Source organism: Vombatus ursinus, unplaced genomic scaffold (genome assembly GCF_900497805.2).
Source record: "Vombatus ursinus unplaced genomic scaffold, bare-nosed wombat genome assembly UNPS02005659.1, whole genome shotgun sequence".
Taxonomy (NCBI): domain Eukaryota; kingdom Metazoa; phylum Chordata; class Mammalia; order Diprotodontia; family Vombatidae; genus Vombatus; species Vombatus ursinus.
Window position 1 is genome coordinate 8,828,762 of NW_020945437.1, and position 16,393 is coordinate 8,845,154.

Genomic DNA, 16,393 nt, shown 5'->3' on the forward strand with positions numbered 1-16,393 from the left:
ATAAAGAAAGATGCTTAAGGAATTCTTATTATTTTCTGACTACGCAACATTTCCCGTTTACAATAGCCCAATTTTTCCATTTTCTACCTAGGAACTGAAGCAAATTATTTTACTTCTCTGTATCTTAGTGATTATGTATAATGGGGCCAAGTTAGACTAGATAACCTCTAAGTTCTCTTTACAGCTTGAAATGGATAAATCTGTTATCTTCTTCTGTACTAAGGCAGCATGACAGTGTAAGAAACACCATCACTGTATCTGGTGTCAAGAGACCTGGGTTTTAGTTTTGCCTCTGTTACAATTATGAACTGTGTTATCTTGGACAAGTCACAACCTCTGTAAGCCCCAATTCTTTATCTGTAAACTGGGGTTAATAACCATCCTACCTACCACATAGGCAGATGTTTTCTTAGGATCAAATGATCCTGATATATTAGATATTAATAATACAATACATGCTAATAATACATTACAGGATTCTGCTACCCTTTGTTTGCATGTATGGCCATCTCTTAATTATCTAGTGGTGTTTTGTTAAGGGAAAAAAGGGATCAAATGAAGTAACAAATACAAAAGCTGGTAGAATATAAGGCATTCTGAAAATATAAGACAATATATAATTGTCCAAATATATGCTGCTCTTTCCCCCAACATCTGGTTTCCACCAAACATCAATGGAATCTTATAACATGCTACTTTGTGATGTCTATCTCTCTATATTTTCCTTTCAAAGAGATTTTATTTTAAGGGTATGGCCCATATTTGGATCGATACAGCACAACTCTACATGGTAAAGTAGGGACAGTGGGGGGAGGGGGAGAGAATAAGCATTTATATACTGTTTACTATATGCCAGGCACTGTACTAAGCACTTCACAAATATTATCTCATTTGATATTTAAAATGTAATTTTAGTATGGTATTAAGAAAATATTCTTTCACTTGTGCCATTCACACACCAGGAAATGAATAATTGAATAGCTGAAACTTTTATTTTAAGTGTAATTACAATCTTTAAAAAAAAACTTAAGTAATATTTTTAAAAATTGGCTTAAAAGTAGGTCAAAGCTTCAATGAACAGTGAACTTATACAACACATGACCTTAACAATGGAAAAATGTTTTATTTCACCCGCCAGTCTCTAATTTTTCAAAGAACGGATTATCTTATACGTGATGAAATTCTCTGTTTTCCCAGCATCTTCCCACTCTTTCTTGGTCATTTCTTTCATTCCTTCATGAATAGGTTTTTTCATTCCTTCTAGAGCCATGAGCTTTACCTCCAGTGGGCCCAGATTGGTATATTCCTGTGGTGACATGAGAGAGAAGGAAAGACAAAGGGTTGTTTATTCAACTGATGGGCTAACATAAGATGGACTAGGGGATGAAGTTTCTTTGGAATAGAGCTGGCCTTTATCTGGAGTGTTGTGTGGTGTCTATTCTGTTGGATAAAAATGTTCCTCCAGTAACTCCCTAATTCCATATGGCTCCAAATCATATATCCTTCATGTGGCGTATAACTTTGTTATTTTAAATTCAATTTTATTTTTTGAGATCTGAATTCTATCTCTTCCACCTGCCTTGCCCTTCCCTCCCCCTGTCTCCCCATTGAGAAAGCAAGAAAAACAAAACCTATTACAAATGTTTATGGTCAAACAAAACAAATTCCTGCTTTGGACATGTAAAAATTTTCAATGTCAAGATTGTTAGGATATATGTGTAGATAGTCTTAATGTAATTTTTGTATAATAATATTCTTAGAGTTGTGTCCTGTTCATATATAGAGATGGTCTGGAATTACAGGAATCTGCTACCTTTTATTTGCAAGTATGGCCATCTCTTAAGTACCTAGTGGTGTTTTGTTAAGGGGGAGTAATTATGCCCAACAACTTGCTAGGTCCATTTCCTATACCAGAAGTCTGTCAGTGCACAGAGAAATGCTATAACCTGGGTTTATTATTATGTAATACTTTAAGGTTTACCAAATAATTTCTTCGCAACAATTCTCTTAGGTAGACAGTGTAAGCATTATTGCCCCCACATTACAGATGAAGAAACGGAGTCTCACAAGAGTTTGTCTAACTTTCCCAAACTCACATGACAAATAAAGTCAGAGCTGGGGCTTAAACACAGGACTTCCGAGTCCGTGATCAGGGATGTTGCTTCCAACATTAAATACTTCGGGAGGAATCTACTGAGAAGAGAGTGTGTCATGGTTATCACAGTGAATTCCAAAGGCAAATACATGAGGGTTTTTTTTTTTATTACTAACAATTTTGGATGGTTTACACCATGATTCCTACCTCTATTCATGTGGATAATGGAGAGTTTGATATTTACAAAACATTTCTAATGGTGAGACAGTAGGCAAGTGAAAGATGAGATACCCTGAAGCATCTAAAACACCCAAACCCAATTATCCCTGAGTAAGGGAAGCCTGTATGTTATGCTGATCCAAATACATTATTGACAGACATAGAATTTATGCAACTGATTTTACGCCACTTTCCCTTTACTTAGGAGTTAGGCCACTAAGGGAGTTGGGATGTAGTGGAAGCTAGAGGCCAAGGACTTTGAGCAACTGTCTTTGTTGGTAAAATGACCAACAGGCCTCTCCTATTTACTGCCCTGTAACACAGCACTGTCTCTCACTCCAGCTTGGTGATCAGCTTTGATGTCAAGAGGGAGAAGAATTGTGGGACATAGTATAGATGTTGTTGCAGGATTCTACAGTGAGAAGTACTCAGCTTGTGCCATACTATTAATGGTCTAAAAATTTCATAGTACTCCCCTTCAGATGTCCTATATTCCAGCCAATCTGGATGACTTAGTCCCCCATTTCTACTTTCAATCCTCTATTCCTTTCTTTCCTATCACTTAGCACAGTGCCTGGCACAAGTTACGTTCTTAATAAACATTTGTTTAGTGACTGACTCTCCTGTTTCTGTGACTTTGTTCTGCACCCACCAGGCGGAGGAAAGATTTCCTCTCCAATTTCACCTATCTAAATTTTTTCCTTCCTTCAAGGACTGAGAGAGATATCACTTCCTTCATGAAGTCTTCCCTAGATGTGAAAGCTATCTCAACATTTCCTTAGCATTTTGCCCAGAATTCTCCTTTGTCACCATCATCATCTCTCTCTCTTTTTCTTGCATCACAAGTATTTGTGTATTCATTCTTCTCTATCAGCGGTTCCTGTCACAGGAGCTTCCACACAGTAGGTGCTTTAAAAAAAACATTTGTTGAATAGAATCTAACAAATTGAGCAAACAATGCATGTATAAGAAAGAGGTTCTAATTCTCCAGAGTACTGTGTGTAAATGGTGGGTCAATTTCACTTTATATGTGCAAATTCTGTAACCTTATCTTCTAAGAAGTGTTTCTCAAAAAACGTAACAGATAGCAAGCCAGTCTTGAAACCAGGCAGTCCTGGGTTCTAGTCCCGACTTTGGCATATCCTGGCTATATGACCTTGGGCAAGTAATTAACTTCTGAACAGTTTCTACAGTTGCAAATTGTAGAGAGGGTGCTGACCTGTATTGGTAGGAGTTTCTTAAGACAAGTAAAATCAAAGATTTATCTCTATCCCTTTTCTTATAGTAGTTTACCCACCAACAAAATGTTGTTTTAAATTAAACCATAGTGTTATGAAACTTTACCTTGAAATCCTTTTCATCTTCATATAGCAAATAACTTAGATCAGAAGCACCAAATTCAATACATGGATCATTCTCAGTATCTTCTACACTTTTTTGCAACCCGTTTACATTTTCCTTAGTATCTTCATAAAGAAAGGCCAGTCTTTCTGACAATGAAACTTCTGGTTTATCTTTTTTCGTTAAGGGTTCTGATTCTAAGTTCATTTTGGGTGAAAAATGAAATAGTTAATAATGTTTATACAGAATTATGAGTAAGTAAAAAATACATATGTTTATAAAGTCTTCAATTAGGCATATAATAAAGTGCAGAATTATTTATTTTGAGGGAGAATTATTCCCATGTTTTAGAAACATCATATAACATTTCCTCTTGTGAAATGTTAGTAATCACATTGAAATGTGAAAAATAGAGAATTCTTAGTGCAAAAGAGAATAAATCTTTTTGAAAGAGAGGACTTCAAAGAGACTAGTTATCCAGATTGATGAACACGAGGCTTTCAAAATAAATAAAAATTTAGAAAGGGTTTCTAGATCTGGAAAATGAACATTTCTCTATTCTACTGCAATTTAGGGGAAGTTGGGCAGTATTTACATTTAAGAAAGGACAAAAGATATAAGACTTTTTGTCTTTCCTCGTAGAGAAAAGAATCATTTAAGTAATTAACCCTCAAAAAGCCAAGTGATCTTTGGTGAGTGGGCACTCATTCAACAATTTAACAAGTGTAGCACGACCTCTGTGGTTCATTCTCTCAACCCACACTGAGAGGCTAAGTTCCCAGAGCAAAAGTAATTATTTCTTCTATAAGGGTTTTAAGGTAACCTAAGTGATTCGGAAGTAGTCTTCTAGTACTATAGGCTACAAGCACCTACTGGTGTGCTTGCCCTATTGATATCAGTTAGTCAGCTAAACTTAATTTTTAGAAAGGAATATTTACTAAGGTGATATAGTAAGAACAATTGGTATAAAACATTCCCCAAAAGTCTGTGACATTTCCCCATAAGTATATACAGAGTCCAGGAGAAAGTGGGCTCACTCTTAGAGAACGCATGTGGCAAAGAGGTAACTCACAGCTCTTGTTTGTTGGAGGTACTTTTCTCTTCTTGTGGGGTGCTTATGAAGTTTCTGAAGCTTTGTTGCTGTGCTCCTTACAGAATCTTGAAGCTACATTTTTTCAGGGCATCTAGTTTATCCTTAGCTCCCAATGTAGGCACCCTATCCCATTCTGGGATGCTGCTAGGACTAAGATTCCAAAGAGAAGTCCACAATTCTCCAGCCTTCTGAAATCCACAAGCTCTTCTTCTGTCCAAGACCAGCAGGGTGTGGTGGGGATCAAGGCCTGAGGTCAAGGCTGAGGCTGTTCTCCTTCATCTCCTCTGAGCCTCAAGTGGGCTTCCTTAGAATAGCTCTCTCTTTTCTTTGTGGCCAAACACTCAAATCCTGGATTTCAAACTAGCTTGATGGTTTTATATAAACCCCAGAGAGCATGACTGAATTGCTCTAATCAATCTGGAGTGGAAAAGGATGGTAGGAATAATCCCAGATTTGGTCAGGGTTTGGCTCTGTAGGAGTAGGACAAGGGGGAAAGGGATTTGAAAATAGAGATCGAGAGAATAGAATAGTTAATTATAAGGTCAGGATTGGAAAGGAAGGATAGTAAAGCCAAAATTGGAGAATACTGGGAGAGTTCTGAAGTACGGACATATTGGAGGTCATGGTGAGGATAACAAATAGATTTAAGAGGAGTGATGAGAAGAGCTTATGGTTAGAACAAGGAATTTTAGAATTCTTGATTGTGGAAGTAATACACCTGTGGATGATGGTGAGCTCAAAAGTATGACCATCTCTGTGTCTGGCTGAGATGACCCTCACAGGAGCTGAGAAGACTGAGGAAGAAGGAGACTGGGTATTTGAGATACCATCAATGTATACATTAAAGTCCTCTCGTGTAAAAAACATCATAAGTTATTTAGTTTAACCCATATCTTGACAGGAATTGTTTCTACAACATTCTAAACAAGTAGTCAACAAGAGGTCTATTTAAAGACCTCTACTAATGGGAAATTCACTACTTCCCAAGGCAGTCAACGTCATTTTTTGGACAGATGTTGGAAATCCAAGCCTTCCCTGGAGTAGATATATTTCATCACAATCTTGCAGATAATTAATTTTCATGGACTATCACTTATATTCCCTCACACCTTGAGCTCTTAGTACACTTATGCTCTCCAAGCACTCTGTCCCTTTGGAGATTTCAGGGAGCTCAGAAATGTGCCATTCAGACATGCTGTGTGGGTTTCAGAATCCAAGTGGCTCTCCAGTACTGGTATTGCTACAAGCACTGCACTACATAGACCGTTGGACCTATAGTCAGAAAGACTTAAAACTTTAAGACTTAAAACTTCCCAAGGCAATACTGGGGCTACTAATCTGTGAGCACTGATATGCTCTTTAGGTTCAAATCTGACCTCAGACACTTACCAGCAGTGTAATCTGGGCAAATCACTTAACCTTTGTTTTCTTCAGCTTCCTCAACTATAAAATAGAGATAATAATAGCACCTACTCTCAGGGACTAAAGGCAAGAATACTTTTAATAGTGCTTAGCATAGCTTTAATGCTTAGCATAGAGCCCAGTGCATAGTTGTTGTTCAATCATTTTTCAGTCATATCCAACTATTTATGACCCTATTTGGGGTTTTCTTGGCAAAGATACTGGAGTGGTTTTCCATTTCCTTCTCCAGATTGTTTTACAGATGAGAAAACTGAGGCAAACAGGATTAAGTGACTTGCCCAGGGTCACACAGCTAGTATGTGTCTGAGGCCAGATTTGAACTCAGAAAGATAAGTCTTCCTGATTCCAGGCCTAGCATTCTATCTACTGTGCCACCTAGCTGCCCCTGGTGCATAGCAGTCACTATATAAATACTTATTCCCTTGCCATCCCTCCACACATAATTCCTTTGGGGTCCAGAGGTCAGTGCATAGGTAGGCCTGACCATGGTCTCTGCGTGAATCCAGGAGCACTCTTTCTTTTATATTACCCATGATTAAGTCACTCTCTTTCTTTTGTACACAGACTTACTTTCTCACTTTGTATTTTCTACTCACTTTCACCTCCAGAGAACAAACGTTTCTTCCTTCCATACTTCCAGGGGCCAATTTTTACCATCATACTTCAGCATCAGTATCAGAGGCATAGTAACACTTCCTAAGGCAACACAGGGACTACTAATCTGTGAGCACTGATATACTCTTTAGGTACACAGATGTTCTGTCTTTGCCAGTATCCTCAGACTCTATAGATAACATTGGAGAATGTAGAAATGTCCAACCCCCCACAAATTTTGTACAGAGGCTGTCTACAATTAATGATGCAACCACCATCTCTCCAAATCATAACCAGCTCCTCATATCACCAAGCAAAGGGAATATAAGTAACTCTGTACTGTCAAAAAGCATTACTCTTTGACAGACTTTTCTTGAAAGTCTAGGTCTGTAAATAAAATTTATAACTATGGTTTTGGTGGTTTTTAAATGAAACATCATTATTAAATAATCATACCTGACTGTATTTCTTCAGGAAAATCTTGCTCTCCTAGGCCAGCTGCTTGGGTAAGAAACAGAGGTCTAAAGGAGAAATAAGAAAGAAAGAAACAAACAAACAAACAAACAAATGAAAATGAACTATATTTTGCTAACAGAAATTTTTAGATATTTATTCACTAAAAAGTATTTTACATCAATCACATACTAGGCTTTCGAATTGTTAAAAAAGGAAATAATTTAGCAAGCGTTCATTAAGGGTTTACTGTGTTATTAGGTCTTGTGATACACAACCAGCTCTTCTCTCAAGGAATTTGTAAGGGGAAAAGACATGTCCACAAAAATATAACCTAGGGGAGAATAAATTAAATGTGAGTGAAAAGAAACATGAGGAAGAGAATACTTTTACATTGGGAAGGGAAGGAAGATTTCATGGAAGAGGAGACATCTGGGTTGGATGTTAAAGGAAATAAAGGAGTTTGATAGAGGGAATGTCCTTTTCAAGGAATGGGAGAGAGCAGGAACAAAGTCTTAGAAATGGGACAAGGCAGGGCGAAAACAAAGGTGTCGAGTAACACAAAAGGTACGATACGTGAAGGGAAATAGAATAAGCAAAACCTGTAAAGGTAATTTCAAGTCAGACTATAGAGCTTTAGGATCAGGAATGTCTATGTTCTTCTGTGAGCACGGGGGAGTCACTGAAAGTTTTTGAGTGGAGTAAAATGATTAGTGTAATGAGTAGAGAGCCTGGAGCAAAGGAAGATTATAATTAATAGTCGACAGGTGAAGGACACGTTGGAGAAGGGACTGATAAGAAACAGGAAGGAAAGGAAGGAGCTTCCTACGATGAACCTCTCTTCTTAAGGTCCTGGCCCAGGGTCATTGCAAGGAGAATGAAAAGAAGGAGACAGATTGACCCAAGAGGTTGATGTGAGAACACCAAAGGGAGTCAGCCTTCCTCACACACCAAAACAACAACAACAACAAGAGAAACTTTCTACCAAGACATCTATCAGAATAGGAGACAGGCCACCCTGCTCCTATGCGCTTACTCCAGGAAAATCCTGAAGTTTGCACTTTTAATTCCACACAAGAACTCCCCCAAAAGTCAGTCTTTTGCTCCAATTTCCACCTTAATGAATAAAAATAATAGATCATATCAGATAATGCCAATTCAAAGGTCTAATATGTCTATCAAAATCAGCATTATGTAGCCAACAGATTACTCAGGAAAATTCTGACCTTGAATATATGTATGTCTGTAACACACATACATTTATATATATATATATGTACATACATACATACATGTATATGTATGTATAGAAGAAAAAGAGAAAGGTAACTGGGCCTGAACCTAAAAAACCAACTGACAGAAAAGAGAAAGATTAGAGCAGATATTTAAAACAATTAAAAATTTTTTTAAAAAAATTAAAAGATAAATCCAAGGGCTACTTTTAAAAAGACTAACAAAATTGACAAACAACAAAGACAGAGCAATGCTAAATAATTAAAATTTTGTATTCTCCTCCCATTCCATAGAATGCAAGCTCCTTGAGGGCAAGGATTTTTGTTGTTGTTGTTGTCTTTGTATATCTAGTGTCTCGGTGCAAGGAAGAAATAATATAAATTAAAATATTGCAATCTAATCCAAACCAGTTCAGTTCAATCTAGCAAACATTTATTAAGTTCCCATTATGTGCAAAGTACTGTGCCAGGGATATATATATGTATATGTATATGTATATGTATATGTATATGTATATACACACACATATATACACACACATGTACATATATAATATGATATATTTTGTATGTATGTATATATAAATGAAAAAATCTACCTTCAGGGAGCTTACAATTATGCTAAAAGACATAGGATCTAAACAAAAAAAATGTAAATAATAATTTAATTAGCTCTTTAGGGCTAAGGGGATCAGGGAGGAACTTCTCATAGGATGTGGTATAAGAATTCAGCTCTAAAGGAAGCTAGAGATTCTAAGAGTAAGGGATGGGGAGGTTGTACATTCCAGGATTGAGGAGAAGCCTATGAAAAGGCACAAAAATGGGCGATGGAGTGCTAGTTTTGAGAAACTTAAAATAGGCCAGTTTGGCTCAAATGAGAATGAATAGAGTGCAACACTATACAATAAATCTGGAAAGGTGAACTAGAGTCAAACTGTAAAGCGTTCTAATGTCAAGTTGAAGAGTTGGATTTTGTCATAGAAGCAATAGGAAGCCTCTGAACTTTCCTGGTCCAGAGGGTGACATGAATCCCAGGATAAAACTCCAGAAGAAAATAATTCTGTAATAACTCCATAACTCCATAAAATAATATGGAATGGTCAGAGTGATTTCAAAAAAAGTTTGGAAGGCTGAAATAAATGTACTTAAGATATAGCGAGTAAGTGAAATAGACTTCCTAGAATAGAAACTGAGAAATCTCAGCATATTACTAGACACCTTGAAAAAAATCAAGGAAATATGCCTCAAAAAGTCAATAATACAGTAACAAATATAAGAACAAAGTAAAAAACAAACAAAAACAAAACATAAAAATCATCTCTTTTCAAAAAAACAACTGACATGGAAAATAAGATTAAGAGAGATAAAACAAGAATCATTGAGCTCTAGAAGCCAAGATAGCAGAATAGAAAAAGCCCTCAGCTGAACTTTCCCAACATTATCCTCCAAACAACTTTAAAATAATGCCTCAAATCAAATTCTGGAGTGGCAGAACCAATAAAAGGTCAGAGTGAAACACTCTTCCAACATAATACAACTTAGGAGGTCATAAGGAGAAATCTTTGACATGGGGATGGAGGCTGGCATGAGGCCCATGTGGATTAAACACCAGAGATGGGACCAGGTGGTGATGACACAAGCAACAGCAGCTTTGGGAACTCTCATGCCAGAAGAACTGGCAAATGGTCAGAAACATTATAGAGGACTCCTGTGCTAGCACTGGACACAGGACCAGATGCTATTTGGCAAATCCATTACCTATGCCTACCTCTGGGTCATAGTTCAGAGAGGAGCATTTTCAATTAAGAGGGAGTGGGAGCCCTAAGGAACAGTATAGTTTCTAGTTTCAAGGGATCAGGTGCCCTTCCTGGGTAAGGATTACAGTGCAGACCAGGAGAGTAGTGACTATATCTCTCCCCAGATCTTACCATCTTAGAAGCAACAAAAACTTCCAAACCCTCAGAACTAGCTCTGAAAACAACAGTGCAAAAAAAGCCTGAAGCATGAGACAGTACTTTCCCCCATTCCACCCCAACCAAGAATAGAGCCCAATTTTAATAAAGTTGAAAATCAAGAAATAGGGCAGAATAATGAGCAAACAATAAAAAAAGAACTTGACTATAAAAAGCTTCTATGAAGACAGGGAAGATCAAGACACAAACTCGGAAGAAGACAATGAAGTCAAAACAGCTACAAGTGAAGCCTCAAAGCAAAAAAAGTGAACTGGACACAAGCTCAACAAGAATTCCTTGAAGAGCTAAAAAGATAATTTTCAAAATCAAATAAGAATGGAAGAGGAAAAATTTGGTAAATAAATGAAGGCAAAGGAAGAAAATCATGAAAAAATAATTAACTGGTAAAAAGAAAAAAGCACCAAAAATACTGAAGAAAATAACACCTTAAATAACAGAATTGGCCGAATTAAAAAAAGAGGTACAAAAATTCACTAATGAAAAGAATTCCTTGAAAAGCAGAATTGGCTAAATGGAAAAGAGGTACAAAAGCTCACTGAAGAAAATAATACCTTAAAAGTTAGAATGGGAAAGTGGAAGCTAATAACTCTGTGAGACATCAAGAAACAATAAAGCAAAATTAAAGGAATGAAAAAATAGAAGTGTGAAATATAGGAAAAACAACTGACCTAGAAAATAGATTGAGTATAGATAATTTAAGAGTTATTGGACTACCTCAAAGCCATGATCAAAGAAAGAGCCTAGGCATCATATTTCAAGAAATTATTAAGGAAAACTGCCCTATATCCTAGAACCCGAGGGTGAAATAGAAATTGAAAGAATCCACCAATCACCATATGGAAGATAGCCCAAAATGAAAACTTCCAGGAATATTATAGCCAAATTCCAGAGCTCCCACATCAAAGACAAAATACTTCAAACAACCAGAATTCAATTCAAATACGGTGGAGCCACATTCAGGATCACAAGATTTAGCAACTACCATGTTAAAGGAGTAAGGAGTAAGTAATATGACATTCTGGAAGGTAAAAAAGCTGGGACTGCAACCAAGAATAATCTACTCAGCAAAACTGAGTATGATCCTTCAAAGGGAGAAAAATGTACATTTCATGAAATAAAAGACTTTTAAGGAATCCTGATGAAAAGACCAGAGCTGAAGAGAAAATCTGACTTTCAAATACAAGACTCAAGAGAACCATAAAAAGGCAAACAAGAAAGAGAAGTCATATGGGATTCCATAAAGTTACACTGTTTATATTTCTATATGGGAAGATAACACATGTAACTCCTAAGAACTTTTCTCATTATTAGGGCAGTTGGAAGAATTCTACATAGAAAGAGGGAAAAGGAGTGAGTTGACTATGTTGGGATGATGTAAAAAATGGGTAGGAGAAAAAGAGGGATGCACTAGGAGAAGGGGGAAGGGAGAGGAAGAATGGGCAAAACTATTTCACATAAAAGAGACATCATTGAACCTCATCAGATTCATATAAGATTATGCATCAACTTTGAAAAGGGAATGAAAATATTGGAATATACAAAAAAAGCAAAGGAAATTGGCATGAAACAATAATAATTTACCAAGTAAAGCTAAAAATACTTCTGAAGGGAAAAGAGACTTTTAACAGAATCAATAACTTCCAAGTATTTCTATTAAAAGACAGGCCTTGCAAGGCACTAGACAAAAGAAACTTAAGAAAGGTAAATAAATAAAACAGCTCAAAAAGGTTACATAATGATTAAGTGCATACATCTTGAAGTACAGAGGAGGCCGTCTTAAGGGTTAATGAACGAATAAAATAAAATAAGCTATAAGTTTGAGTGTCAAAAAAAGAAGAGTAAAGAAATATTCTAGGGAAGAAAAGAGAAGGGAGCAGGAATTTTTGTTTTTTAAGTTTGCTATTATAAGAGAAGGTTATTAATTTGTAGAGATGGGAGGGGGTAAGTGTTGAACCAGGGGCTTGTCTGGGCTAGGCAAGGGAAAAAATAACTTAGAATAAATAAATAGAAATAATTTAATGATAGAAGCAAAATGGGTTAAGGATGGGTACTGGTCTGGGAATGGCAGGGGGAAAGAAGAGGTTCGAGAATAAAGGTAGTCAGGAAAGAAAAAATCTCAAGCAAAAGAGGGAGGGAGATAAGAAATTTTTTAACAAGATTTGGTGGAGGGAAAAGTAAACTTAATTATAATAATGAACATGAATATGACAAACTCACCCATAAAACAGAGTGGCAGGATAGATTAGAAAACAAACCAACTCTAATAGTTTGTTTATAAGAAATTTAATTAATATAAAGATTCATAGAGTTAAAATGAGGAGTTGGAAGAGAATTTATTATACCTCCAGAGAATCTAAGAAAAAGTAGAAGTAACAATCTTGAGCTCAAGAGTAAAAATAGATATATCTAATAGAGACAAGCTGGGAAACTGTCTTGTGCTTAGATGCACTAGACATCATGAAACAATATAGATATTAAATATATGCTTCCTGAATGGTATGGCAGCTAAGTACTTAAAGAACAAGTTAACTGAATTACAAGAAGACCAAGATAATAAGTCAATAATTTGAGGACTTTAATATGTCACTTATAGACTTAAATATATTAGAAAGATAAATAGGAAAGAAATGAATCTGAGTAGAATTTTGGAAAAACTAGGTCATCCTGACTGAAGCCAGTTCTCTCTCTAGTGCACCACACTGTCAGAGGTATAAAAACATATGAAAGATAAAGCAGACAGTTTTTATTACATTCAATGAAAAAGCTTTCACGCAAATAAAATCACTGCCTCTAGGATAAGAAAATAAACTGCAGTAAAAACCTCTGCATGAAATATTTCCCCTTAGTGTGATAGTTAAGATATAATATAATATACATATATATATATGGAGAGAGAGAGAGAGAGAGAAAGAGAATTAATACATATATACAATCAAAAGGCATTCCCCAACAAGCGAGTAGTGAAGTATATGAGTAATTTCCAGAGGACGGAATAAAAAATGATCAATAGTCACATAAAATGTTCCAGAGTGCTAATAAAATGTGATGTAAAAATCATCCATTTTAAAAGGGAAGAAAGCAAATTGGAGTTAAAAAAAAAAGAAGGAAAGTACAGGAGCTTGCCTCTTCCAGATTTATTGAATGCTTATTTCATATGAGGTGCTATGCTGATGCTAAATGGGATAAAAGATGAATAAAGTACATTCCATACTCCTAAAGAACTTGCCATTTAGTTGAGGAAGACAAAACATGCATATAAATAGAATATTAAATAGAGTAAAGAATCATAGTGAGAGCCTGGGATTTGGAGTCAGGAGACTTATGTGTTGATGCCAGCTTGGACACTTACTAGCTATGTTATCATGGGCAAGTCACAGTCTCCCACAGCCTCAGTTTCCTCATCCATTAAATGGGGGTAATGATACTTGGAATAGCTATCTCACATGGTTATGAAGAAAGTGCTTTATAAATTGTTTTGTTATTATCTTCATTATTGAGGTATTAAAATATATGCGATACACATTGAGCTATGAGTTTCAATGATTACTTCCACCTGAGGCAGAGAAGGTGTCATGGAAAAAGTGGCACTTGAGCTGAACCTTAAAGGATATTGCAATGTGTTAGGACAAAGGACTCTGGCACAAACCCTGCAAATGGCCCTTGTTGCTGTTGTTCAGTCATTTCAATTGTGTCTGACTCTTTGTGATGCCCATTTGGGGTTTTCTTGGCAGAGATGCTGGAATTGTTCACCATTTCCTTCTCCAGCTCATTTTACAGATGAGGAAACTGAGGCAAACAAGGTTAAGTGACTTGCCCAGGGTCACATAGATAGTAAGTGCCTGAGGCTGGATTTGAACTCTGGTCTTCCTGACTTGAGGCCGAAAGCTCTATCCACTGTGCTACCTCAATGCCCTTTATGCCCAGATCCCTATGTTCTTACTGGCTTTCCACATACTGTAAGAAATGCTTGCATAGAATGTTTACCTGTTATGAATTCCTGGTCAGTTGGTTACCTTGTAATTTCTGTAATTTTATATTCACAAACATCCACATGGTATTTGTTCAATTTGCTTCCCCCCACCACCTTCCTTAAGCACATCACTAATAAACTATTTGTATTGTTCAATTTGTCAGTATAATTCTGAATTCTAACTTTTCCTCTATGATCCTAGTCCTTTCCCAGGATGGAATAACAAAGACTGTTTTGTTAGTTACCTAAATAAATAGAGTGTTACAAGTCACATACAGTTTTTAAAGAATCTTTTTTTTTTTTAATTCTAGAATGTTTCATTTGAGTATAGTCCTAATCCTCAAACAAAGGAAATAATTTCAAGACCCATATTAGTCGGATTCACCTAATACCACTATGGAATAGAGATTTAATTAACTCTTTCCACAAAATGCCTTTCCAGCAATTTTCCTGAATACTAACCTTCTCATAAAAGCTAAAATAACTACTGACTCTAACACTAACCCTGATAATATTTCACCAAATTGTGCACTGTACCAGTTATCTGTCTGGCTAACTTTAGAGCACAGTGCATTTGATGCTGAGGTCATGCGTCTGATACATACGTGGGCTATTTAGTTTGCTCTATTTCAGCACCACAGGCTAAACAGAGGCCAGCAGTCTTGCTAACAAGTGCTTTTGTTCTCAAGGGGGACGAAGCAAAAGAATTCTAATCAGCTGCCACAAGTAGAAAATTAGCTCAAAGCTCTCACTCTACTCATGGTGAATCAATATCGTCTTCTTCCTGCCATACAAAGAGTATTATTGTTTTTCTACCATCATCATCATCATCTTCATCATTATCCCTTGCCTTCCATTTAGCTGTCGAACTCTGCATAGACTTAAAAACTCAAATAGGTTAACTTGGTCTTCACAATCAAATGAACAAAAACACTGTTTCTAAATGTATTAATGACTCTCACCTGGTTATTTTGAGGTCTGCAAGTCTGCAGTCAAATAGCTGACATATAAGCCCTAAATTTTCTTCTTCTAGATGGTGAATAGCAACTTCCAATTGTGCTACTTCTTTCTTATGAAGTTCAACCTACCCCAAAAGGAGGAGAAAGACAGACTATCAGTAGAAATCTGAATAATAGCCTTTATTTATGTAGTGCTTTATGATTGCAAAGTAACCTCTTATATGCTCCCCACAACGATCGTGAAGTAAGTTGGCAGTGTATTAATATTTCCAGTTTACAGACGAGGAAACCACACTTAGAGAAGGTGATTTGCCTAAGGTTACACAGCTAGAAAGAGGTGTTGAATCCAGGTCTTCTGATTCCAAATCATGTGCTCTTTCTACTAAATTACTGTCTCACTATTACACAATTGCTGTCATTTTTCTAAAAGAAATTCATCTGCTGGAAGAGAAGGTGCATTAATTTTAGGGGAAGATGAATCACTCTTCACTGATTTCTGCATTCACTTTTGATTACTTTAGGAGGAATAGACAGAGCTCTTCAAAATGATCTGTACAACATGCGTGCATCGCCACAAAATTAGGAAAATCTCCTTCCCATAAATCTTTGAACTAGTGTTTAGTCTCTATTCTGCTTTCCTCACCCCCAACCTTCCCCAAACCCAGGTGACTTAGACATGAGTTTGGGGCATGAGAAACCAAAAGTATATATCAAGCTTGGGCATCTTTTTTATGTAAAAACGGCAGAGTCAAGAATGGACCTGGTCTGAATACAAGCTATATGCAGCAAAGAGAAATCTAGTAATGCCCTAAATGATAAACGGCACTGGGTTTTTTTGCTTGTTTTTAGAAAAGTAAAAACTGTCAATGCATTTAAAGCTTATCTTTGTAGTGAGAATTTTGGGCAGTGTCAGATCTGATATGTGCAATGGAATTGGAGAAAGTGAGTAGGTTATCTGGAAATAGGATTATCTATAGTGACCTGAATGAAGCTTCTTTTCCCCAGGTGCCTATCTGGGTTCAGGGATGGACTCTTTCTCCTT

At 36.5% G+C, this 16,393-nt stretch overlaps 1 protein-coding gene across 1 annotated transcript in view; it reads right to left on the reverse strand.

Annotated features, from left to right (window-relative positions):
• Positions 1–1,056: 1,056 nt before the first annotated feature.
• The window catches only part of CCDC83 (coiled-coil domain containing 83), a 53,524-nt gene continuing 38,187 nt past the window's right edge, over positions 1,057–16,393 (reverse strand). Inside the window, exons 7-10 of the mRNA XM_027848333.1 lie at positions 15,355–15,476; positions 7,221–7,285; positions 3,659–3,852; positions 1,057–1,306 (exon numbers count right to left, since the gene is read on the reverse strand). Of these exons, the coding sequence (XP_027704134.1) occupies positions 1,142–1,306; positions 3,659–3,852; positions 7,221–7,285; positions 15,355–15,476 (546 nt within the window). The 3' untranslated portion in view covers positions 1,057–1,141. The remainder of the gene's footprint in view (positions 1,307–3,658; positions 3,853–7,220; positions 7,286–15,354; positions 15,477–16,393) is intronic.